Source organism: Sparus aurata, chromosome 9 (genome assembly GCF_900880675.1).
Source record: "Sparus aurata chromosome 9, fSpaAur1.1, whole genome shotgun sequence".
In the NCBI taxonomy this organism is placed as follows: domain Eukaryota; kingdom Metazoa; phylum Chordata; class Actinopteri; order Spariformes; family Sparidae; genus Sparus; species Sparus aurata.
This window is the reverse complement of record NC_044195.1, coordinates 34,489,589-34,515,492: the sequence shown is the minus strand read 5'-3', so window position 1 is coordinate 34,515,492 and position 25,904 is coordinate 34,489,589. Positions and strand designations below refer to the sequence as shown.

Sequence of the window (25,904 nt, the reverse complement as noted above, 5' to 3'; positions counted from 1 at the left end):
GTCTGTCTCCACATGTTTTATTAATTATTATTTAACCCAGAGCAAAACTTTGTACTATCCAACTAACTGAGTTGATCTCACCGACACAGAAAGTCAGTTAATGTACAAAGGAGTAAAAAAACAACAATATTTAAGCAGTGTTAGGAGGAGAGAAGCCAGACAAGAAGCAGAAAGCACCTTCAAAAACAGTCCAACTGGTGAGAAAAGGCTCTGGTATGATTGGAGAATAAAGATTAAGATTGTCATGGACCGATGACAGATCACCACCTTCAACCTCTGGTCATGTGCTTTTTGCTCGACTCGGACATAATTTCCTCACAGATGACAGCAAATTCCCACGTTTTTTAAAAGGTGCAGTGTGTAGAAATCATCCACCTGTTGACGGTTAATCTAAATTAACAGCAGATCACCAGAGTCACCATCAGCTCTTAGCTCAGAGTTTAGAAGGCGTGTACAGCTCTGATTGTTGGTGTTGGACAATAAAAATGAATTTAGGATCAGACGTGATATGACAGAGGCTTGTCTGTGACCCTTTTACAGCACACATTCCACTTGTTACAGCTTTTCCATTACGTCTTTACTAAAGTGCATATAAAACATATCAAATCACGTTATTATCGTAACCTGATTATTGTGGTCATGTAAACAGGCCTCGGTGTTTAAAACTTCACTCGAGCCTTTCTGGCTTTGAAAAGTAAAACGTGAGTGTCTGCTGTGAAAAGGGTCGGTTGTGTTAGCCTGCTAACTTGAGTCTAACAAGCTAGCTTTGGCCCATCCTATCCTGTAACATCACTCTGGGCCACTCACTGCACAGCTAACCAAGCTAACTAGCTATCTGGTGATCTTCCCCAGTTGAGCTGCAGGGAAGACACATTTCTGCAGGCTACACTGGAAGTTAGCATCACTCTGGTTCCCTCTCAGAGATTTTGCTTGAGCTCGTTACAGGCAAACTCATTTCCAGGTTTTAACAGTCTATTTGTTAGCGGTATGAATATGATCAGTGGCTTATTTTTACATGTTGCACCTTTTGTAATGATTTAGCAGTTGCTGACGCCTCCGTAGAGTCTGTGCTCTGTGTTAGCACTTTATTTTACATCGGCAGAATTAATGCTGTGATTGTTAGAAGCTGCTGATGATCTGGTTGTATAATACCTACAAAAGTGCTTAGAAATAAACAGAAAAAATAGTGTACAGTTGTAAAAACAAAAACAAGAAATCTCCAGTAGTCTCACAGTTTCTCTTCCTTTAAAACTAGTGTGAAGTCGACGTCTATGAGCAGCAGTTCTCATCCCGTGTGATCGCTGTCTGCGTGTTGGTTTAACAGTTTCTCACAATGACTCTCCACAAGTCAAAGTGCACTTGGAACATCAAACGTCAAACCGATACACTGAAAATGTCTGTAAGCACCCTCTTTCAACTTCTCCTGAAAAGAAAACATTTTTCACAGTCAATCGTCAATTTGGCACAAAAAAACTTTAGACCTTGGTGATTATATTCAACATCTATGATTTGTAATTTGCAGCAGTATTAAATCAAATGAGAGCGGATATGAGGACAGTGTGGAGCTGGTTGCTAAATGGTTCAGTTCTTTCTCCTGCAGTGAAAGCTGAATGTAGCGCCGGTTAGAATCTGTGTTAGGGAGGAGCACAGCCGAGTCCAGCTGGCTCAAACAGTCCGAGCCGGTTTACTGCGGCGTGATGCAAGTGATGACATCAAACTGCTCCTCGCTGGGGCTGGTGGGGAGGGGATGGTGGACATACGAGCTGAATTGGAACAACTGGAAAAACAAAAACATACAGTTTGTATTATAACTCCTGTGAGCACACTGAAGTGTTGATGTGTTTCATTGTGTCCAGACAACTGCTGTTTGTGATCAGCTGCTCTAAATATGCTTTATGATCTGATGTCCAACAGGACAAGGACGGACGGGTGTCCTCAACACAGACAGATAGATGGAAGGTCCACTAAACATTTCTGCAACTTCACAGCAAAACAGTTCCAGAAATGTTTAGTGGACTAAATGTCTCTCTCTTTCTCATATCAGTCACATGACTTCCTCATTAATGTAAAGCAGACTGTGTGAACCATTGTAGCCAAGATCAGCAGTGTGTGTGTGTCTGTGTGTCTCTTACGTCCTCTGGGATCTTGCAGGGCGGCTGCATCAGCCGTTTGATCTTCTTAAAGTGGAAGATGAGGACGTACGCCATCAAGAGTCCCAGGATGACGACGCAGGCGACGGGCACGACCACGGCCACAGAGATTTCTGCTTGGTTCAACTCGTGTTCTGGGAAAAACACACAAAAAAGACAATTCATGAAAAAAATTACGTTTTTTTGGACAAAAAAACCCAAAAAGTTTCACGTGGACCCGAGTGAAGAGGAGGAAAACAATATGAAGAAGGAACGCAAAGTCATTCAGGAGAAAAAAAATCCAAGTGAAAAAAAAACCCTGTTTTCTCTGAATATTGTAGTTAAACTTAAATTTTTTTACCACTTTTAAAAAAAATTCTTTCCCCAGGAGGACGAAAATATATAAAAGAAATTCCAAGAGAGTTTTTCTCTCCTGAAAAAATGTTTTTGCTCATTGTCATAAAAAAAAAATTATATTTATTTTATTTTTCACGGATGTAAAAACACATTCTGAAACTTGGACGTTTTGTTTCCAAGAAGAAAAAAAGTGTGAAATAAATGCAAAAAAAATTTTTTTCAGACAAATATTTAGTTTTACTGTTTCACATTAAGTCTTCTTTTAATTTTCTCTTCCACAGTTGTCAAAACTAAAACTAATTCTGGAAAGATATTGTGGTATAACTGAATTTTCCATCAGTTCTCATGTCATGAACACAGGGGACAAAGACTTCCCTCAGGAGGAAAAAATATAAAAGACATTTCTTTCAAGAGGAAAAAAGACAAAAAAAATAATTGTAAAAAATGTCATCTGTGAAACCAAGCGATTTATTTTTCTCCTGATAAATACCTTTTATTTTACCGTTTCACATAAAATCTTTTTTTATATTTTATTTTCACTTATTTAAAAAACTCTGGAACTCAAGAAGATCGTTATATATCCACTGATTGATTTTCATTCTGCTCTACAAGTGAAACAAACAACCAGCTCTCAGAGGCTCTTACTTGTCTTGGGGATGAGCTCACACTTGGTGCAGCTCGGCAGTCCGACCGGATATCCCAGGTAGATGTACTGGACCTTCACACAGTACCGCTCTCCCTCCTGCAGCCCGTTGATGGGCACTGAGGCCACGCTGTCTTTAAAGAGCTGCAGGGGAGTGGAAGGAGTTTGGATTAACACATAATACAGACAGAAGGTCAATATTCTCTCTTCATTTCACAAATATTGTTTCCAAAGATTATTTTCATCATCAAATCATCTGCAGGATATTTTTAGGACTAATGGAATAAATTATTCAATTTATGAAAGAAGACAACATGTCAAATATTACACATATACTAAACAGTAACTGATGTAGGCTACTTCTTGGAGAAAGTAACCAGACTCCCTTTAAGAATCACACTATTTAGTGAGTTGCTGAGTTGGGAGAAACTTTGTAAACATTTTGAAACACTGTCTCTCATCAATTCATCATCATTTGTGCCTTCTTGTAAATTTGGCAAATGTTCTACATTACGTTCTTTGTTTGTTTGTGTCCTTGATGTACGAGTTCATTTAAATGTAGATTGTGGTAGTGAGATGTGGTCCCTCAGGATGTTAAAACCAGGTCTGAACCGCTTCATGGTCTGAGATCTGGTGTATTATCTCTAAACTGATGAGGTTCCTCACCTTCAGCTTCTCTCCTTCCTTGCCCAAGTACACTCTGTGTTTGGCGTGATCTGCATGTTCCTTTGCGAGATCGTTGTCACTGCTCAGATGTACCATCAGTGACCCGGGCTGGGCGGTCAGATCGACTACAGGAGTGCAGGAGTCATCTGAGAGAGCGCAACAAGCACACTGAAAATCAGGACAGATCCACACCAGGCCCGGAGGCTCGCCTAAACACATCACTCTGTGGTTCACACCATGGTTAGGCTGGTTAACGCCCGGAACCACATGACAGACAGCGGCACTACGACGCTGATGTGCCGCCTCAAACGAGCCCACTCAAACTATAGAAAGCCGATGTAACTGAAAGTAAATGTTACCAGTCGTGGGTCTGAAATTAGTCACTTCCTGACAGTTAGACCGCTGTCGTTCAACACCTCTGAACCTCACGACTGTAATCAAGAGTGTCTTGTTTGTTTCTGCTCAGTGACGTTTTTAGTGTAATATAAAAGATAACAGCATCATAAGCTGCACACAGTCACAGACACTCGTACAAACTGAACGATGTGTGAAGAATAAATAGATTCATTCAGAGAGCTGGGTAGAGAGATCCTTTCTCGATTTCCCTGTGAAGAGAGTTTACTCACAGAGGAATAACTGAACTGAGCTAAAGTACTAACGCTTCCAAAGATCCTTTATGAAGTTCCCTTGGAAGATGGTTTACTAGAAAGATGTGAGAAACTTTGTACCAAACTGAATTTCTATCTTTGGTCGTTACCTGTTGAATCACTGAAGGCTGCAGAAAGCCACCGTGATAAAAGAAGAGTTTGAAAAACACTCTCCGTCCGATCCTCTTATTAATCATCCACTTTTTTTAATGCAGTCTCTGCAGTGGAGAGCTCTCAGATCAATCACATCTTTTGTTGCCGGTGTGTATATTAATCTGCATTATTTCAATACATGCAAACCCATAAAAACACAAAACAAAGGTTCTTAATTCTGGGTGCAGGTGTTGGTTTCTCACTGTGATTGCTGCAGGCTTCCACCTGGCTGGACTTCAGGCCTCGTCTCTCTGCCTGGATTCGCAGCTTCACGCAGCCCAGCTCGTCCACAGCTTTGAGTGACGTGACATCACATGAAGTAGAAGATATCTTCTCGCAGGCTGGAACATTTATCCACTTCTCGCTATCAAAACTGAGGATGGAGAGCAGAAACAACAAGAGGTTAAGAGAAATAACTGAGTCGGTGTCATGTGGGGGCAGATTCACAGGACAGCCATCAGACCTCACCTGCTGTACTTAACCGTGTAGGTAACATCTGTATCCTCGGTGCCGGGAGTCCATTTCAGAAGCCAGTTATCAACATGGATGTCCTGCGGTGGTGCTGGTGGCACCTCACAAAGTACTGGGAGTGATGGGAACGGACACGGAGAGATCAGCGAATAAGAAGGTGTGTGACAGGAATACAAGAAAGGACACGTTTCCTGCAACTGTAATGACTAAATCTGATCTTTGAGGGTTTTTTTTTGTCTTTTTCTGAACAACCATAACTTATATTAATTCTTTTGTATGAATAATAATGCACTAAGTCATCCAAATATAATTAAAGCTCCTTAATTGGCCACTATTGCTTCACTTTCTCGCACTTTTCTGCTCTGATTAAAACTATTAGTTTGATTAAAATTATACATAAAAACAAGAGTGTGTGATTCAACTACAGTCGGCTGTTTCCTGTGAGCTGCCAGTAAAAACTGATGTTTCTGATAACAGTTCAAAGTGTTTTGTCAATTTTTCCTGTTAATCAGATTAAACAGTGTAATGTTACAGCTTCCTTTAAAGAACAAGAACATTGCACAATGGAAGATGCCAATTTTACCACGATAACTTCTATAAAATAAATAAGACATTATGTTGCATTTTATCTGACACACTCAATTCAACCAGACTTTAAAAGTGTGAGTTTTAGAAGTGGAGTCTGGTCTATGTGTTTGTTTGATGGGTTCAGTTTATGCCGATTTTACCACAATGCCTTATTTAAAACAATTACAACATTAGATCATGTTATCTGTGACGGCCAGCTCCGCTGACACACAGTGATCTTTAAATAGCGAGTTGTTTAATGGAGTCTGGCTTGCTAGCTTACAACACTTTTCTAATATAAAAGAAGTTGTTGTTGCGGACCGTCCGGTCCGAACCTGTGTGCGTCAGCTTGGCTAAATTCGGACACCTCTCCATTTGTCACATGCGCACAGACACACATAGAGGATGTTGCCTCACAGTTAACACACACAGACAGCGCACACACAAACGGCTAGGCTAGCCATGCAAGCTAATATCGAAACGGTTAACGGTTATCAACGACTCTTACCTCGAGCGACGAGCTGGACGCACAGCGCGATGACCAACATCGTGACGGCGTCATTTCACAAACGGAACCGAGTCTGGGTCAAACATGGAGGTATCGAGTCCGTCTCCATGTCGGCTGTAAGCGATCAGGACAACCCAACTCAACTCAACTCAAGCTCGGCCGAGACACACTTCCTCAATTTGGGAAAGAATCTGTGGAAGTTACGTACTTCAGACTTCTGCCAAAAACGGACTTCCGGACACGCCCCTTAAACGCCCCTGGGAACTCGAGGAGGAACTCTTTTCTTTTCATTTGTTTCACACTAGAAGAAACTTCCCTGCACTTTTCTTTCACTCTTTTCACACATGAGAAAAGACAAAGAAATCTGATTTTTCCTGTTTGTAAAACCGAGAAAAAAAACATTCAAGTTGATATTTTTTTTCCATCAGTGAAACCAACAAATTATTTTTTCAGAAATATTTATTCAGAAAAAATAAATAAAAACATAAATAATAGATTTGTTTTGCTTCGTGTTAAACTGAGTGAAAACAAACATCTGAATTTTTTTCTTCCTGATTTTTTTGTTTCACCCCCCCCCCCACAAAAAAACCCCAATCTTTTTACATGTGAAACCGAGTGGAAGAAAAAAAAAAACTATATTCATGCATTGTGTGAAATCAAACACATATTTAATTAAGAATAATTTTTTTCTTGTGTTTGAATTTGTTCTGTGCAACCAAAGCAAAAAAAATTATAAATAAAAAAATTCAGGATAATATCATTTTTTCAGGATGATTTTTTTCAACCAATCAAATAAAAAAAAAATAAAAAAAGATATTCAGAATGATCTTTTCCTTGTGTGAAAGCTGGTGAAAAAAATATATTTTCTTGTTGAAACAGATTTCTTTCTGCGTGTGAACCCAATTTGGTTTTGAGGTTTTGTTGTGTGTGAGATAAGAAGCAGGATGTGATGGACTGCGCTTCTTCACTGTGTTTTCTTGAACTGTGACCTTTGGCAAAGATCACATCTGTCCAGGAGAAAGAAAACAATCCGACAGGACACAGAAACACCAGCAGAGGGCGACATGGACCAGCAGGAGGGCTCAGCTCGGTCCACACAGTCTTCATTACAGAGGAACAAAGTCCAGAGTCAGTCTGTTTGACACAATGTGGACTTTGAAGCTGCACGCAGCCATAAACTGTAATAGTCCTCTGGCTTTAGTTTAATGTTTAAGCCAAAGACTGAATCAACCTGAATTTGACGGTTCAGGTGTGTCTCACTGCAGCGAGCCGGCCTTTCAGTTTCATTATGACACAGATGCCAACAAGTACAGACCAGCACAGACCAGTTACCCTCCAGTGAGGCATCAGTACTGGATACCAGTTACACAGAGACTTGACTTTAAAATCCTCTGTCACACTCCGTCAGTTTAGTTTCGTATATTTTCTGAATATCGACCATGAATCAGTTTATAAAAGCCATAAACAGGAAAAATATTAAGGGGGTGAAGACTTTTTCTAGACACTTTAATCTCAGCTTTGTGGGCGTCTTTAAATCAACCAACACCAACTAATGTTCAGGAGGAAGACGATGAGGCTGAGAGACGTTTAGGACGAAGACGATGAGGCTGAGAGACGTTTAGGACGAAGACGATGAGGCTGAGAGACGTTTAGGACGAAGACGATGAGGCTGAGAGACGTTTAGGACGAAGACGATGAGGCTGAGAGACGTTTAGGACGAAGACGATGAGGCTGAGAGATGTTTAGGACGAAGACGATGAGGCTGAGAGACGTTTAGGACGAAGACGATGAGGCTGAGAGACGTTTAGGACGAAGACGATGAGGCTGAGAGATGATCAGGTGCGTCCTGAAGGAGGGAGACTGAGTGATCCCTTCACAGGTGAACAGAGTCCACTCACACCTGATGTCTCCACATCATCCTCGTGATGTCAGATCTGCTCTCACTTCCCCACACTAACGCAAATATACATACACACACGCACACAAACAGGAGGAAGTGATACATTTATTACACAAATAAAGACTTTTATTCATGTAAACACTGCTGGGGTTAAAGATTAACAGAGTTAAACTGACTGTTAGAAGCAGAAACTGTAACATGAGGAGTAAAATGAGTCGTTCTGACGCCAGGGTTTGGTATAAGAAGTGATTTATTTCATCTTGATGATTGTCCATTAAGATGGGCGCAGTAGACGAGAGAGTAGTCGAGACGTACACTGACATCACTGCTTCCACTCACTTCACCAGTACACAGCTTCACAATATGTTTATATACAGTTTGTTTCCACAGACGTTACAACAGATGCTGAATGTTGAGGCGATGCAGACAGAAGCTCTGCAGCAAGAATCAAACCTCAGCAAGTTAACTCATGGTTGTCTTCTTGACATTTTCCCATCATATTCTACACTTTCTGCCTCAAAACATCCACAAACATCATCGTCACATGGCAGATTCAGAAAAGGGCAATTTGCATGTGTTGTTATAAAGTAGATGGAAGTGACGACAACTGTTTCATAATCTATACAAGTCCACAGCGAGGCGGCCGTCTCCGTCTCCTCGCTGCTTCTGTTCACAACAGAACATTTTCTCTCAGTCTTTGTTGAAGTGAAGTCACAGACTGAAGGATTATGATGAACATGTGAGGTAAAACTTAGAGGTTCTGCTGTGACGACCCAGTTTCTCCTTCGAAAGCATAAAAACAAACATGACAGATGAACACAGGAAGACGTTTAGAGCCACCGTAAAAAAATCCGTTCTGATGTTTTATTCTCAGTTCTCTTTTCACAACTCCTATTCTCAGAATTCAGACTTTTGTTCCTTAAAATTCTGGGAGGATTCAAGAGTCGGACAGAACTCAAAAAAATGTTCTTACAGTGGCCGCTAATCGTCCTCCGCGATATGTACATTTAAATGAAGAAATACAAGGAAAATATCTTTGATAGAAAAACAAAATTTAACCAATATGGCACCAAGATTCTATAAGAATCATAAATGGAATGAAAATGTTTCCAAGTGCTCGCGTTAAAATTAATACAAGCTTCAGAGACACACACGAAACTTTCCTTTAAAAATAGTGAACAAAAGGTTGGATTAAATCCGGTTCTTGCTGATAAAATGCAGACAAGAACTAGAAGAACAGAAATAAATTCCTAACCACTTCCTTCTTTTAAGTTTTGAACTCGGGACTGTTCAAGTATGAAACTGGATCTGATCCGATGTGGAGACGCCTGAACACATCTGGGATGGATTGTTCCTGTTCAGGTCAAACTACCCTGTTAAAAGTTTAAAGTCTTTCAGAGACGTTTCAGCAAAATGTTAAACAGCACAACTATTCTAAAAATTACTGCGTTAGCAGGTAACAAAAGACGTTTGGCGCGTCGGGTGCAGATCCAGATCTTCAGGAAGAACAAAAATCTGGATTCTGCTCTGACCCGGAGCGTTCACTGACGGGAGGACAGCTCAGAGATTACTTTTTAACTTCTGGGATTAAAATGTAGATTTTTTCTTCAACTCAACAGAATATATAACAAAGATCTAGTGGTTTTAATTCCTACGTATTAATTCTTTAACTGGCAGTGACCCGCACTGCCTGAGCTGCTGCTGAACTCTCCTGAATAAAACCTTCCTGGAGGAGGATCGACTGCAGGACTGCAGGATCAGACGGTGTCAGGTTCATTTACGACCAACTAAGATCAGACGCTCTCTTGTTTACTTTTAATCTGCCAGACTCCACTCAGCAGAGCTTTGAGGAAAGTCATTTTTACGTTTATTACTGCATATTGGGGGAAACTTTACAAACAGGCAACTTTTATGTATAAATATATTTTTGGTGGTTAGACTCAGTTAATAGTTTTTTCTCGCCCTAAAGGATTTTACTGCAGCCAGGTTTTAAAATACTGGAATTTAATAGATGATAAGATTCCTACATTTATTTTTTTCTAATAATTTAATTTAGTAAAATATGTGATTTGCAGTTGAAGTCATATTTTGTTGCTTCAAACGCAGACTTTAATCTTATCTCTTCTTGCAGCGGCACTTTGAAAACATTTAAATTTATTTTAGATCTGCTGTGATCGATTGTCCTCCTCAGCCACCGTAGCGCCGTGTGCAGGTGGGTGAGGTTTGGCCGACAGCTGGAGCGTTCTGGAGCCGCCGAGTAGAGTGAGTCACGACAACGAAAGCTCAAACTGCAGATTGACACGTGATTCACAGAGACTTGAGATATTTCCAGGTAGTTTGAGGCGGGCAGTTTAACTGCGTGAACGCAGAGAGAGAGAAGTACGATGTCGGGATGTTCATAGTTTGCACATGATTTATCAATTGATTGATCTACAGGACAAGAGGCTCCACGACCATCACTAAAATAATACAGGTCCAGTGGAGTAAACAGATGACGCGACTCGCTCTACTCGAGGGCTCTGGTACCTTCATGTCATATCCACTGTTGGAGTCAATCAAGTGCTCTGAGGTCGTTTTATTGGACTTAGTCTGCTAATACTAAATTACTGTTAGCTAATTAGCACCTTTAAGCTACTTATGTTAACTCAATAAACAACATGAAAGTAAAACATCATCAACACACTGCGACACAGTTGAATCCTCTCAGCCACAGAGTGATGGCACATTAGAGTGACTGCAGGCTTCAAACAGTGGCTGTCTGAGACGAGGGGACAGAAATAAACAACATATTTTAATCAGCGCTGACAGTACTTCCTGGTTGGCAACAAATTCAGGTCCGATGAGGATGTGCGTCCTCTCCTCGTTTCACAGTGACAGCTGGAGAAAAGGCACGCCGCACATTTTCCGGAACTTCCTGAACATCATCCTCCCTTCAAGCTCCTCCAACGAACGTCTTTCGGCGTGCGAGCCTTCAGACACACATGTCTACGATGCCCTCGTCTGTGATCAGAAGTGGACTCTTGAGCCCAGGAGCCATGTCCTTCATCTTCACCTGCTCCAAGTCACCCTGCCAGGAGTTCTCGACCGCCCCGGAGGAGGACTGAGTGCTGCTGGGCTGCCGCAGGCCGGAGCTGCCACCTGTGGAGTAAACGCCAGAGTCTCCGCTGCCACTGCTGTCCTGACGGCTGTGTCTGCCACTAGAGACATGAAGCAGAGAGAACCTTTAGTCATTTACGCTGATAAATAAGAGAAGATCGTATTAAATGCTCTAAGGAATATAAATCTACCTGCTGTCTGGCTCCAGGCCTGATGTGGGTGACGGCAGGGCCTCAGGGGGAGGGTTGTGGATCTCCAGGACCGGTTCTGGACAGATGATCACCTTATCACACAGGAGCTCTGACTCTGAGTCCGGGGTGAGGAGGCGAGGAATGTCAGAGCCAGGTGAGTCACAGATATACTGGAGGAAGAGGACAGAGTCCGAGTTATTTGTCTGCCAACGATCAAAGGTGAACTGTGAATCTGAAGCGTGCGGCGGCTTCGTACCGTCTTGAAGAGTGGAGGCAGCTGGTTGGTGGGGCAGAAAGTGGACTTGATGGTCTTGTAGGTCCTGTATAAGCCGAAGACAGCAACCAGCACCAAGAGGAAGCAGACCAGCAGGGAGGCCAGGAAGTACAGAAAGATCTGCCACCACGGTATCGCACCTGTTAGAGAGTGAACACAAAGACAGACAGGTGAGATCAGATCTGCAAGTTGTATTCATCTTCTTCATACACTCACACAGGTAAACACATCTCACACAGGGAAACACATCTCACACAGGTAAACACATCTCACACAGGTAAACACATCTCACACAGGTAAACACATCTCACACAGGGAAACACATCTCACACAGGTAAACACATCTCACACAGGGAAACACATCTCACACAGGGAAACACATCTCACACAGGGAAACACATCTCACACAGGGAAACACATCTCACACAGGGAAACACATCTCACACAGGGAAACACATCTCACACAGGGAAACACATCTCACACAGGTAAACACATCTCACACAGGTAAACACATCTCACACAGGTAAACACATCTCACACAGGTAAAACACATCTCACACAGGGAAACACATCTCACACAGGTAAACACATCTCACACAGGTAAACACATCTCACACAGGTAAACACATCTCACACAGGTAAACACATCTCACACAGGTAAACACATCTCACACAGGGAAACACATCTCACACAGGTAAACACATCTCACACAGGGAAACACATCTCACACAGGGAAACACATCTCACACAGGTAAACACATCTCACACAGGGAAACACATCTCACACAGGGAAACACATCTCACACAGGTAAACACATCTCACACAGGGAAACACATCTCACACAGGGAAACACATCTCACACAGGTAAACACATCTCACACAGGTAAACACATCTCACACAGGTAAACACATCTCACACTGCCACTTTGAGAGGTCAGTTGATGTCTCTTGGCCAAAAAGCTGCAACTTACTCTTCATTTTACAAGAAGCAGCAGAGGAAGACTTGAGACTGATTGTCATGAATAAGCAGCCATTTTCACACCACTCTTTATCTTCATCTCAGTGAATCACAGTCAAAAAACCCTACTTTTTATTTCTTTAGTGTCATTTTAAGACCCCCTTTTCCAATAAATGGTAACTAACATATTCCTTTGTGATCGACAAAGATTTCTGGCCTACGTGCTCGACCTGGTCACAGCAGAAATCAGTACAGATAAATAAATCTGAATGTTTTTGTGAAATGTTTGGATGTGGAAGTGACGCAGAGATGATACTTAAGGCTTCTCTACACAGATGCTTCATATATTTACAACTCGAGTAACTTAATGAGGTTCACTCACTACCTGAATAACTGCACTCTGAAATGTTTTTTTTCTTTTGGCTTCATGCCTCTTTTCCTGCCATGCTACGCCCCATGTGTGATGTCTGCCTCTGCACGTGTCTGCCTGCTGCTCGCCCACACTCGGTCTGCTGACTGAAGGGAAAACACGGAACCCACCAAACGTTTGTTTTTGGTTTTACCACGTGGAAAGTTGACAGCCTTAACCGCCACCCGTGTGTCACATCTCTGAGACAGAATTTATGACTCTGATGTCTCGATCTTTGATCATGAATGTCACATATATTATATATTCTGATCTCAGCATCAGGACTCTTGAATTGGTGAAGGTTGCAGATATTTTCAAAATAAAACCATGACGTCAACAGCAGACATTTGAAAATAAGATCACATCAACACAATATGATCGTAGTTAACACTTTACAACTCTGTACGGACTCTGGCCGACACTCTGACCACTTCGGGCGTGTACACTGTGTTACCTTCAGTCTTCATGCACTGTGGGGAGGTGAAGCTGCTGCTCTTGTTGTAGAAGTCGGAGCGAGTCTGGACCATCACACAGTACAGAGTCCAGGGCTTCAGGTGGGGCAGCGTCACTAGGTTAGCGCTGCTGCTCACCAGCTGGGCATCTGAAGCCTGAAGGACACAGAGGAGATTTAAAAAGTTGGATGTTTGATGGATGTCTGTTAAATACTCAGTGGACGTCATATCCACTCAGATGTCCATTAGAGCCACTTTATAACTTTGTCCAATCATTTGTGGTCGTGCCAACAGTCAGCACCAGACACTGTTCGACATCATCAGCACTCTCTCGATACGATGACTGATGGTCGTCAGCTGCGGCAAATGTCTGGTTTGACTGAAGTGCATTAACAACAGCTCAGGTCGTATCTTGGAGTCAAATGTCTACTTTGCAGACGAGGTGAGACACACCGAGAGCATGTAAAGAGATTCCTCATTCAAATACCTGTGTGTGGAGCTACACTCTGCAATGACCTTCAAACAAACAGGAGTGGCTCTCAGATATGTTGAAATGTGAAGGCTTTGCTGTTTCATACGTGCTAAATGTACGTAGAGAAAATGATAATTGAGTGTTGAATGAATCTAAATCCTTTTCATGTTTAAATAAAGTCGACTGTTGGGCACAGAGGTATGCACTCTACTGAGTGCCACCCTAGTTGTGAAATCATTGGTACGTCTCTGAGAAGGATTCTCTTGTGTCTAAATGGTGCTCTATAAATAAACACACCTTGCTTTTTCAAAAACAAGAATGAGGAGATGAGCCTTCACTGAGACTTTTTTCTTTTAGAATATTTTCAGTATTATTCTAATGTGACTCATTCTCCAAGCTATTTGTTATTATTATTACTGTTTTTGTTTTCAATCTTTAAATCACCCGCACACTCGTCAGCTGTGCGTCAGCTCTGTGGCCCTCGTCAAACCAGTTTAGAGAATTTGCTGCACTTTTATAGTCAAGCACCTGGCAGGAAATCATGCCGATTTCTCGCGTGTGATTCGGCACCTTGTTGCACAGACAGGAAACTGCTCTGCTCAGAGTTTAGGGCACAGATCAAAACCACTAAACCAACAACATGCGCAACAGAGGCAGACACCAGGTGCTCTGCTGCTGCACGCTCAGAGATGTCGCCAGGTGGTTTCAAGGACTGAAGACAAAGTGTGAAGAGGAGAAACTGTGTCCTTTTCTGTAAACTGTGACAATCTGTCCTGCTGTTTTTAAAGAAGTATCTGCAGAGAAGGTATCACTTAACAAAACAGCAGGGATGACAGCTCTACCTGTGGGTCTGTAGAGCTGTCCCAGTAGACGATGTGGTAGTACAGTTTCTCCACTTCCTCCCTCATGGAGCTGTTGTTTCTGGTCAAAGGGTCGGAGATGTTGACGTCCAGGTCGTATCCAGCAAGAGCAAGAGTCACTTTCCTCGGAGGACCCAAAGCAGCTGGTGGGAAATATTAGAGAAGATATTAGATACAACAAAAGAGAGATTCAGGGTCATTTCCTTCTCCCCCTTTATTTGAAGCTTCAGTAGCAACAATCTTATATCAATTTATAATTAAATAAAGTAGTTTCACAATATCATCATCATCATCATACAGCCTCTGATTGGACACAGGTTGCACTCAATTATTTCCTGAGTTTTGTAGAGATTAAAGACGGTAAACAAGTTATCTCAGAGATCTCAATCATGTGATGTGAGCAGCTGATCGTTTATCTAAGAATCACCACACCTTCTGACTGTTTACTTCTACATTTCCTTGATCGTGAAACTCGACTCTGTGGTTTTGACAGTTCAGAACTGCACAACTCAGAACACACGCAAAGGTCATCATAATCCCGGTGTTGTTTTTCTCACAGCTCCGTCTGCTTCACTTTGTGGTTGTTTGCTCTGTTGTTCAGCTCTCTTCCGTCATTCTGTCTTGATGGTTTGTGGTGAAACAGACGCCGCCATCAGCGCCACCCGTCTTCATCTCATCCTCCCCCCCTCTCTCTCTCCAGCTCACCTTCTTTATCAGGGCAGAATTCCTTCTGCACCCAGTCCGAGTGATTCCCGTTCAGGTTGGCTCGTACACGAAGCACGTAGATGCCCAGGTAGTGCAGGTCGAAATCTGTGAGGTCACATGACCTGTCTGGCTTCTCTTCACACGCCATGGACCAGGTCACCTTCTTCTTTGTGGACCTCAGCTTGTACTTCCTGGAGGGGAGAGAAAGAAAGAACATGAAAAATACTGATGGGAACGTTTTAGATAAAGGCAGCTGCAGAAAAGCACAGTTACCTGTTAATAAATGCATAATGAAGAATGAAATAATCGTAACAGAGCCACAACAGAAACCTTGGTGTGTTTGTAATCTATAACATGATCATTCTCAGATACTGGGTCACATTTTACTTAAGTCAAATTCTTTCATAGGCTTTTTTTCAGATTCAAATCTACAGTCAACATTTGAGCCACATGAAGGGAGTTTGCTGGTAAACTCGGTGCTTACAGTAGAATTTCAATGCTGGAAAGATAACGCTATGCAATATAAACACTTAAATATGATTTGAAATTGATGCTACATGACCAGAGAAAACAGGGCTGTGATATTTAACCATTCCACATACACAGAACTGTTAACCTGGGATGTTTTAAAGCTGCATTTGTACAATTTCTGGAACTTCTTCAGTCTGAAATGTTGCACAAGAGGAAGATGTCACATGTTTGGTAATCAGAATAAAACTCTGGCCACGCTGCAGTTTCCCAGTACCAAGTATGAGGAACTGCGGGCGACAAGTCAACTATTATCTCCTAGATTCCAGTAAAGAGTTGAATTACATATTCTCTCGGAACAACTGTCATCAGAGTTCTTGTGGAGGACAGCTGCAGCTCTCAGTGCAGACTGAACCGAACTGACGAGTTTACAGCAGCACATCTGTCTCTGTGAGGCTGTGATGGTCTTTAAAAAGACAAAAGAAAGAAGTTGAGATCTTTAGCAGTCATACTGAAGTTTATGTGAGCTGGACAAAGAGCGTTGTCAGTAGAGACACACAGGAAGTCGAGCCTTTTTTTTGGCTTCATGTGCCACTAAGCTGCTTTCATAGGACTGAACCGGGCTCCTCCTCCGGCGATGTGTCCAGGTTTTAACATCCTTGGTCTGGACTGGAAGCCTGGAGCAACGGGGAAGTGTTGAGGTTTATGTCGCTGGTACAGGGGGGACTTTGGACCAGGACAAGCCAGTTCACCTGGTCAGTGAGTGAGCATGCACAACACCAGAGCCCTGGAGCCAGTTCATCGTTATTCTTCTAAATTCCACTCTTTTCCTGCCAAAATGTCTGCTGCGAAAAGTATCTATTGCTCTGGAGGGAAACATGAATGTCTGAATGTGATTTCATTACTTTTTTCCACTCTGGACTGAAGCGGTGGAGAACGACTGACCTCCTCTGAGCCACATCACTCATGCTGCACAAAGTTAAACCAGGCAACTCATCAATAACCTCAATGTTGATCCAAAGTGAAGTTAGAGGAGCTTTACAGATTAAAACTCGCTTCATTTAACTTGCCGTTTTCCCTCGTGTATCATGTTCGTATGTGTGAGTGACACTCACGCGACGTATTGTGTGGTGAAGGTGACGCTGTGACCCTCTGCAGCGCTCTGGTCCCAGCCCCAGGTCAGGACGTAGTTGGTGTTTACGGTCACCATGGCCAAGTTGTGTGGTGCAGCCACCTCTGCTCCAGCTGAAACACAATCAGAGGAAAACCACATGACGACACATTTCACAACAACATTTAATCGCATTTAAACTCAATGTGTTATCCTATGACAAAGAAAAGCTCAATATTCTGACATTTGAGAAGCCATCTGTTGTATTTGGGTTGGACTAAATTAAAGAGAAGGTCGTCTCTATGTCAACACTTCCTGCTACTAAATATTTAACAGCAGCTGTTTAATGCCAAATATTTAAAGTTTAACTGTTGAAAAGTCTATTTATGGAAGAAAGACACTCAAACTCAAAATCTTAATATTTAGAAACTCACAAATATGTATATTGTCCATAAGTGATAAACCTCCCTCTTCTCAGAGGTAACACTGTTTGAAGCTGAACAGGTGGCAGGGTCCACCACATATAAACAAAGTAAAGCTAAGGTCAGTTTGATGAGACTTAAAAAAGAAAGAAAGAAGTAAAATCTTCCTTTAAGGATTAACCAACAACCAACATGTTAACTCTGACATTCTCACTGACTCTTTCTGACAACAAGTACCCCCAAACTCTCTTAAAACACACAGTTTCCTTTTACCAAAGGCTAAACAATTTAAAAAACCTGAAGGTTTCAGCAAATGTTACTCAAATATTAGTAGTGTGTTTCAGGGGACTGTTAATCCAAATCTGGTGGTCTCTAGAGGTTTTTCTGGTAGCAGAATAGAGTCCGTGGGATCCAAAACAAACGTGAGACAATGGAGCTCAGCGGCTCAGAGGAAGAAGATATTTACAGCACACAACAATAAAGGAAAAAGTTATTCAAACATATAACCAGACAAATTCTTCAACAAGTTTGTATTTCAAAAGTAGGATGACAACATGCAAACTAGTGTCGTCACAATTCTGAAATTTTATTGTCTTTACCTTAAAAAATGTCAGTATTGTATAAATTGACAGAAAACATCGAGGGCATGAAAATCACTTTAGTAAAATATAAAAGGCTAAAACATCACAGAGGTACAACTTCTCTTTTGTTGGCGGCAGTAAACTCTGAATACTGCAGAAAAACAAGTACTGAAACCACGTCAAATTTTAGAACTGATGCGTTTTGAAAAATCAACTTTTAATACAGAGACAGCATTTATGTCCACGTGAAACTTCATAACAAGAAGTGACAGATCAGAAAACACTGGAAGAGACTAACGACAAACCTGCTGAGACGAGAGAAACAGCAGAACATCTCTAATCTTTAACATTTACATGCATGTAACTCATGTTTATTACACTATAAAGTAGCTGTAGGCAGATATCATTTATAGTGTTAGTGTTAATTATACCAACATACAGTTTTTATAACCTACTTTATATTATTACAACTGTGTTTTATTATATTATTATGTGTTGATGCAGCAGCCTCCATGGGAGACGTTATGTAATAAAAACATTTATAGTGTGTTACAAATCAATCATTAAATGTTTATAGACTGAATATAAAAGTTAACTTATTTTGGACTTACAAGACTTTTTATGTTGTTTCAAACTATCTCAAAACTATAACTGTTGTGTTTGAACTGCTTCTTTGTCAACAAAGGTAAATGAAATATTCACGAGCATCTTCACGTTTCTGGATTCATGTTTGTTTGGAAACATTCATTAAAATGTCACGATCAGGAACCTTTGATGCTCACAGTCTAGTGAGCGCAGCCAAAACCCAGAGGACAAACACAGAAAGAATAAATGATCAATGTGATTCAGATTAATGAGGTCAGTAAGGAAACCAAAAGGAGAACAAACAGAGGAGAGTGTGTTCTTTTCTGCCTTGTGTGATATTTCACCAGCCGAGAACAACCATAACGAGAGTCAAACACACAACGATGTGACCTCAAGAAAGAGGAACGAATCACAGATAGGGGAAAAAAAATCAGTGAGCTAATTTAGTCTCTCTGGAGAAAAACAGAACATCGTACATTACTGCTGTAACACCTGTGGATTCAAAAAAGGGGGAAACCGTGCAAAAACAGATGAAAGATGTTTCGATGTGACTGAAAAAAGCACCCAGTGAACAAACACAGGAAACATTTGAAGGAAAAACTCTGGCAGTTTTGGGCGGACCGGGTTCGGTTCGACACTTCCTGTGTGGGCTTCTATGTGTGTGTGTCTCAGCTCGTTCGGCCTCCTGCGGACTCTGGCTGGGACTTCCTCCCTGACTCAGTTCTTCTCAATCCTTTACTTGCGCAACTCTTTCTTTCTGTCCATTTCATACAACTTTCACAGCCACAGAGACATTTAAACCAAACGCTGATGGTTTCATGACTCAAACCGTCCAAAGACACAACGCAGAATTTAACCCGAGCTGTCCATGTATGACTCAATGACATCACAGCCCAGTCTGAATTGTTGAGGCCTTTGAGGACGGACGGGTAAACTCTGTTGATACTTTACTTAACCGTGTGTGCACACAAAGGCGGAAACATGCCAACCTTCTTGTCAGATTTATGGAGCTTCGTGTCAACATGGTTCAGTTTATAAAACTCGATCGTTGTGGATTTGGCCGCACAAGCCTTATTTTTACTACAAGAGCTCGCCTTCGGAAACACCTTAATTGCAGACAGATTGTGATAAAAATACTTGCTTATGAAATATATTTAAAAAAAACTTAATACTGGTATGAGAAACTTATTTCTAATTAAAAATACATTAAGTTTTAATTTAAAAAGTACTGATGACTATGTTTTAGGCATTTTGTAGCCTCATTATGGGTTTTGTCGGGCCTGATGTTGAAAGAAGCGCAGCAATTAAAATATCTTGACTTATGTAGTTCGTTGAAGTATCTTTGTGTTAATCTGTTCTTTCACCTCCTAATGTGACCTACTCTGATTTTACATCAAACATAAAACGTGGTCAGACCAACCAACCAACCTATAGACCGACAGACCAACAAACAAATCAGCAAACAAATGAACCAACCAACAATACAACATATACAAACCAACCAACCAAGGTTTATTTTTGTCTTATTTACTTTGTTTATGTCAGAATGCAAATGACTTCTCTTTGGAATTGCTGACTTAACGTTCCACCACCTACAGTTTATTTTTAACCTTTTCAAATCTTGAAAAACAGGCTTAAAATTCATATAAACAGAAAGACACGTCACCAACATACAGATAATTTCCCTGTAATGGTTGTGACTAATAATTACTACAAAACAGGGGTAAAATTCACAGCGAGTTCTGGTAAATACTGAGGAAGGAACCTTACTAAAAAACGTGGACCTGCCCTCAACTGTGGGTAACAAACAGTTCTTATAAACTCCTCCTCTATAAGAAGTCTCCGGTGTACCTGCAGATATAGATACCAGCACCGAGTGCCAGTGCACCTCAGGGTATGAAGGTGTGGCTCACCACAGAGAAACGGCATTGATGAGTCAAACAGAGAAACATGGAGTCAGTCAAACTGAAAGTGAAACTGTGACTCAGATTAGGATAAATCAGGAGCTGCATGTGACTTTTAACTGCTCAATTTCATGATATTTATTTTGGTAAATATCTTTAGAGTCGAGCATTATAAACAGTTTACTCACATTTAAACACTGATGAGTAGACGAGTTCCTCTTTTCCAACACTTGAATTTGAAGCTACACTTTCACACTGAAGGTGTAAGGCAGGCATGTCCAAACTATTCCACAAAGGGCCGGTGTGGCTGGAGGTTTATGTTCCAACCAGTCAAGAGCACACAGTATGACCAATCATCTTTCTGAAGACTGAGATCAGTTGATTAAATGAGTCAGGTCTGGTGTGCTGGTGTTGGTTGAAAAGAAAATCTGCAGCCACACTGGCCCTTTGGGGAATAGTGTGGACATGCCTGATGTTAACGGGAAGTTTTCCCAGATATATTATTGACTCAAAAGTAGGATAGGCCTCATCCACTCATGAAAGTGGAACATTAAAGTAATTTGACAGCCATAATTCTTGGCTGCCTGACAGATGATTGAGTCTAGTTTGTTCCCAGCATTAAGACATCGAGATGCTTGGGACTTGTTTCCACTCTTCATGGATTATTTCCTCTGTCACACCAATAAAACTTACTCAAGCCTTCAGAAACTCCTGCACAGGACTGAAACACTGTCATGGCCAACTAACTCTAAAAGACTCTCCAAACTGGTCTTACTCTCATACAGGCTTTCTGCAGGTTTGAACAAGTCAGACTCAAGACTCTTTAAGACCTTTTTTAAACCATTTTGAAATAAATTTAAGACCTACACGAAGTATGAAAAAGTAAGGAAAAGTGCGGTCCCAGAATTACTTTCAAAAATAACCAAATTTTTACATCCAAATCTGTTGCAAAAATGTTTAGCAACAGTGTTAAAATCCAAAGCACCTCCGCTTTCAACATCGGAGTTGAGCCAAAGATGGTTTGAGTGTCACTTGACTGCGAGGCAGCGCCGAGTTCGGGTCGAGCAGAACTGGATGAACTTGGACTGGGAACTGGTGACAAAGGCGTACAAAAGTTATAGTGATAGTGTGACTTCGCTGGAGACTTTTAGAAGCTAACTGTTGTTTTTCCGATTTTGTTTGTGACACCAGTGCTTTCACACCAAGTGTGCCCAAGTTGAGGGTCCTCTGGCAGAGCGTGCACTGCGCTTCAAATTCATTATGAGGTACGGCTTTTAACTAACTGTGTTCTGGTTGTTCAAGCCAACACTTGTTAAATTTACACTTCCCCATATTTGTAGCAGGTTCCATAGTCAAAGTCATTCCAGAACTGGCGAAGTGTGCGGTGATAAATTCCAACCAGGCTGTTGGCAAAATGCCACTCACGTTCCTGGTTACTTCAGAAAGTAAAGCAAAATACAGACGTATTTCAGACTTTTCAAGGCCTAAAACTGAGATTGTCAAATTTAAGACTTTTTAAATCCCTGCAGAAACCCTGTCATAAAGCTCATACCTCCACCGAGGCCCCAACAGTCCCCTCCAAACACACTGAAGTGTACTCACTTATAGATATCAGACACCATAGTACACCAGATTTTTTGCATCAACATACATGCATTATTCCCTGAGAACTTAATGCAAATGTCGGGAAAAAAATTGCAGGATCCATCCTTTAATCTGGATCCACATCAAAAGTTAATGGGGTCTATTTGGGGATGAGACCCGTCCTCCATCCAAGTTTCATAGAAACCTGTTCAGTAACTTTTTTGTAATACAGCTGACAAACCAAGAGACAAACCAACACAGAAGGCACGCAACCTCCAAACAGTATACAGCAGAACAGTCTTCTGTCTGCACGCAGCCTCTTTAATACTGTCCATTTCTACATCAGCTCAGGAAGAGATAAGAGCCAACTCCCAACAGATCCCTCTTCAAAACACACAAACACAGATTATATCACTCCCACTGCTTTTTAACTCCAAGGTCAAGAGGAGGATATCTCCATACTTAAAAAAAAAAATGAAGGAGAAGACAGTCTCGAGTTAGTCATGACTGTATTGCAGTGTACTAAAGAGAGGAAGTGGAACAAGATGCAGACATTTTTATTTCCAAACTAAAGAAATTCGTCAGCCAGGAGAGCTTTTACCAAATCAAACTCACGTCTTAGTTTACTGGCTTTCACTCTACCGTGGACTGAGCAGCCTTGTGTATTTGCCTTAACTGGGAAAGGATTTGAGCAAACAAACTTCCCCCTCATTTCCATAGAAGATGCAATGACCCGGTGTCATGTGTTGATCTGTCGAAATGAGGAACAAACTCCAAGGCTAAAGCTGACGCTAATATTAGCTGACCACACGGCTGGTGGGAGCAGATATTCAACAGAAAAGGGCGTTCCTGGAAGAACAGACATGTCAGATAGAAGAGCAGCTGGACAATCGCCCAAAACATATCTTGGTGTGTTATTAGAGAAGGGACTATGTTCTTATTCTGACATTTCCACCTCATTCACACCTCGATGTCTATTTGCACACTGGAAGTGCAGCGGTGCTTGAGAGAAGAAAATGTCAAAATTCACCTTTTTAAAATCTTTTATAAATGTGACGTTTTTCTGGTTAAACTGAGTATCTCTGGATTAGAAAAACAACCCCATTTTACGAAGATATTTTTCATCATTTTCTGACATCAAAATGAAAATAAGTGTTAGTTGCATGCGTCAACCTGTATCCAGACATAACCACATCATCATTTCTCAGATGGACCGATAACTGGCATCAATAATAACCCCTGGTGTTTTTTTTTCTGCACTCAAGATGCAAATAAACACATGTATTACCTCCTGTATTGTGATTCCTTCTGCATATTTCAGGTGCTTATATGTGTGAACTCACAAAGGTTTTTTGATAAACGGTTGTTTGGTGTGAGACAAACTCACAGATGGATGGACAGACACATGACGGGGAACAGTTGTTGAGGGCTGCAACCAAACGTTTTCGTCATTAATCAATCTGCCAATGAGGCCAGCACAATGTGGTAGAAAAAATATCATATTGTGAGTATTTTGACCGATACTGCGATGCAGTATATGAATTTATGATTCTATAACGATGTGGGTGCTCAATCAACAAACTCTCATGGTATCTAAGAACCTTTATACTGGAATACACTGTGTAATATCAGACAGACGTGTCCTGTAGACTTTGCTTTTGTACAAAGCAGCAAAAAAGATGTAGCAGGATGTGATTGTGTTAAATCTGTCTGACAATGAACACGCTGCGATGTGACTATTGCACAGGCTCACACTTCAATGTCGATGTTGAAAATGCTCACCACTATTTTTCAGAGCCCCAAGTGACAGTAACGACTCGTCATTTACTGTCACAGATGACAAGAAGACAAGCAGGAAATCCTAACATTTAAGATCATCAAGATTACTGCAACTTCTGGGTACTTTCATGCAAACCACAGAAACTGCTTTGTTTGAGTATATAAACAAGCCTTTACTCCTTATTTTGCCTTCACTATTCCATTTTCAACTTCAGTTTCAGTTTAAACATTGGATTGGATAGAGAGCGCAGGCTGGGAGTCTAATTGCACGGATCGGTACTTTCTCCTTCTCTGAGGACATCGGATAGAGCTGAACGCACGTCAGGCTTGTTGCCAGCGGCAACTTGTTCAGTGCCTTTGAGAAAACCACAATAAAAGCAGAACAAGGTGTGCTTCCTTCAGATGGGAAATATAATACACAAGACTGAATTTGCCTACTTCAATACCAATTTATGGTGGCTGAGTATTTCAATGTAATTCAATAACTGCTCTCCACCTCAAGGGCAAATATTGTCCTTCCAATCAACTTAATTTGTCTGACAGCTTAATATCCAACCTTCTATCTCTAGATGGGTTGATGTTGGTTTATTTATTGAGCAAACACTCCTCCTTGAGCAAAATAAACTCTATAAAAACCCTCTTGGATATGCTGGAAAGTGCATCGACACAAAGCTGAGAACAGGCTGTTTTTCTGACTTTGTACAGACACATGATTGTCACAGGAAATTCAGCAACCACACATTTGCTGACAGTATATGATATGTAACTGTGGACTAAAACAGCCAACAGCAAAATAAAATCTGCTCAACATCTAAAGCAGTAAAATTCATTCTACACATTAATGCAGCAGTAATAATATTAATCCAACATCATCAGATTGGTTGACACATTTCTTGCACACTGATAATAAATACTTTCTCTTAATGCAGTGTAGTTGAGCATTTTTACATTGCTGTTCTTCTTAAATAATCTAGACGGTCTGTTGCTTTCTTTCCTCCTAAGAGGTAAACAGACAGTCCAAACACAAAAGGGGGTTTTTACAGTCCTCACCTGCAGCGAGGCAGCGTGAAGCAGTAACACTGTATTTGGCTGTGCGGCTAACAGTTAGCTAGCAGTGATAACGCGTCTGACGCTAGATTTCGTCAGACAGATAACCGGGTAATATGAGAAAAATTTACATCAGACAGTGTTTTCTAATAAAGACGGAAGTCTTCAGCACACTGGTAGAGAAAACAGTAAACGACGGATATGAAGCAGCTTGCTAACACGAGCACCGTCAAACCCGTTCCAAAAACAAACCGTCGAACGTTAGCATGCTAACTTAGCTAGCAAAAAGAACTTACCGGCGCTGGTGTGGAGGCACAAGAGGAGGAGGCCGGTGATAACAGCAGCAGACATGGTTGAGGTGGATATTTCTTCGACGTGCTGACAGTTTTTCATGCGCTCATCGTCTCTGTCGGGATCCGCTCGGCTGAACTCAGCTCGACTCGCCGCTCTGCGCTCCACCGATGTGACAGCTACAACACGCGAAGAAGAACCAGAACATCCGGTGGCGATGTCAAAATAAAAGCCAGGTTATCATTTCTGCTCCTTTGAATGCAGTTCCGGCACGCTGTGAAACGTGAGTGCTGCCCTCCAGCGTCAAGATCAGGTCAACTAAAACACATAAACACATGAATAAATAAATCACTCACCCAGCCCATGGTTAAAAAAAATAGTTAATAAGTAATAAGCATTTTATTGGCTTAATATGAAACACCTATTATGTTCACTAATATGTAATTGACTGATTTTACATAAATATTTGATTTGAAAACGATTGCATTTCTCTAAAAGATTCCAGGTCATGTGTCCCACAGACTCCAAACCAGTGCTGAATTGTACAAATGATCTACATGATTCAGGCAATCCTCTTATTGTTAATAATGTTATTTAAAATGTCAATATATTTTTTTTATAAAAAATCTGTATTATTTTCAATAGTTCCAGGTCTTGTGACCCATTGACTC

At 41.3% G+C, this 25,904-nt stretch overlaps 2 protein-coding genes across 2 annotated transcripts; both read right to left on the bottom strand.

The window, feature by feature from the left end:
• Position 1: 1 nt before the first annotated feature.
• On the bottom strand, positions 2-6,338 carry LOC115588048 (uncharacterized). Its single transcript, XM_030428319.1, has 7 exons — positions 6,142-6,338; positions 5,064-5,178; positions 4,799-4,968; positions 3,796-3,941; positions 3,132-3,273; positions 2,133-2,284; positions 2-1,777 (listed from the first exon to the last, which is right to left on the bottom strand). Exons 1-7 carry the CDS (start codon positions 6,179-6,181, stop codon positions 1,685-1,687), a joined length of 858 nt encoding a protein of 285 aa, XP_030284179.1. The 5' UTR covers positions 6,182-6,338; the 3' UTR covers positions 2-1,684.
• Positions 6,339-8,273: 1,935 nt separating this feature from the next.
• LOC115588312 (interferon alpha/beta receptor 1b) lies at positions 8,274-25,447 on the bottom strand. The gene is made up of 8 exons (XM_030428829.1): positions 25,239-25,447; positions 17,045-17,174; positions 15,462-15,652; positions 14,739-14,899; positions 13,427-13,580; positions 11,585-11,742; positions 11,329-11,498; positions 8,274-11,238 (listed from the first exon to the last, which is right to left on the bottom strand). The coding sequence occupies exons 1-8, from the start codon at positions 25,333-25,335 to the stop codon at positions 11,013-11,015; spliced, it is 1,287 nt and encodes a 428-aa protein (XP_030284689.1). The 5' UTR covers positions 25,336-25,447; the 3' UTR covers positions 8,274-11,012.
• Positions 25,448-25,904: the final 457 nt, after the last annotated feature.

Bases quoted from the DNA above. Each gene is read 5' to 3' on its own strand.
- LOC115588312 (XM_030428829.1), bottom strand. From the start codon at position 25,335: ATGAAAAACTGTCAGCACGTCGAAGAAATATCCACCTCAACCATGTCT. The intron at 13,581-14,738 runs GTAGAGCTGTCA...TGTGTCCTTCAG, and splicing joins ACAGCTCTACAGACCCACAG to GCTTCAGATGCCCAGCTGGT. The intron at 11,499-11,584 runs GTACGAAGCCGC...CTCTTCCTCCAG, and splicing joins TGCCTCCACTCTTCAAGACG to TATATCTGTGACTCACCTGG.
- LOC115588048 (XM_030428319.1), bottom strand. From the start codon at position 6,181: ATGTTGGTCATCGCGCTGTGCGTCCAGCTCGTCGCTCGAG. The intron at 5,179-6,141 runs GTAAGAGTCGTT...CATCACTCCCAG, and splicing joins CGTCCAGCTCGTCGCTCGAG to TACTTTGTGAGGTGCCACCA. The intron at 3,942-4,798 runs GTGAGAAACCAA...GCGCTCTCTCAG, and splicing joins GGAAGCCTGCAGCAATCACA to ATGACTCCTGCACTCCTGTA.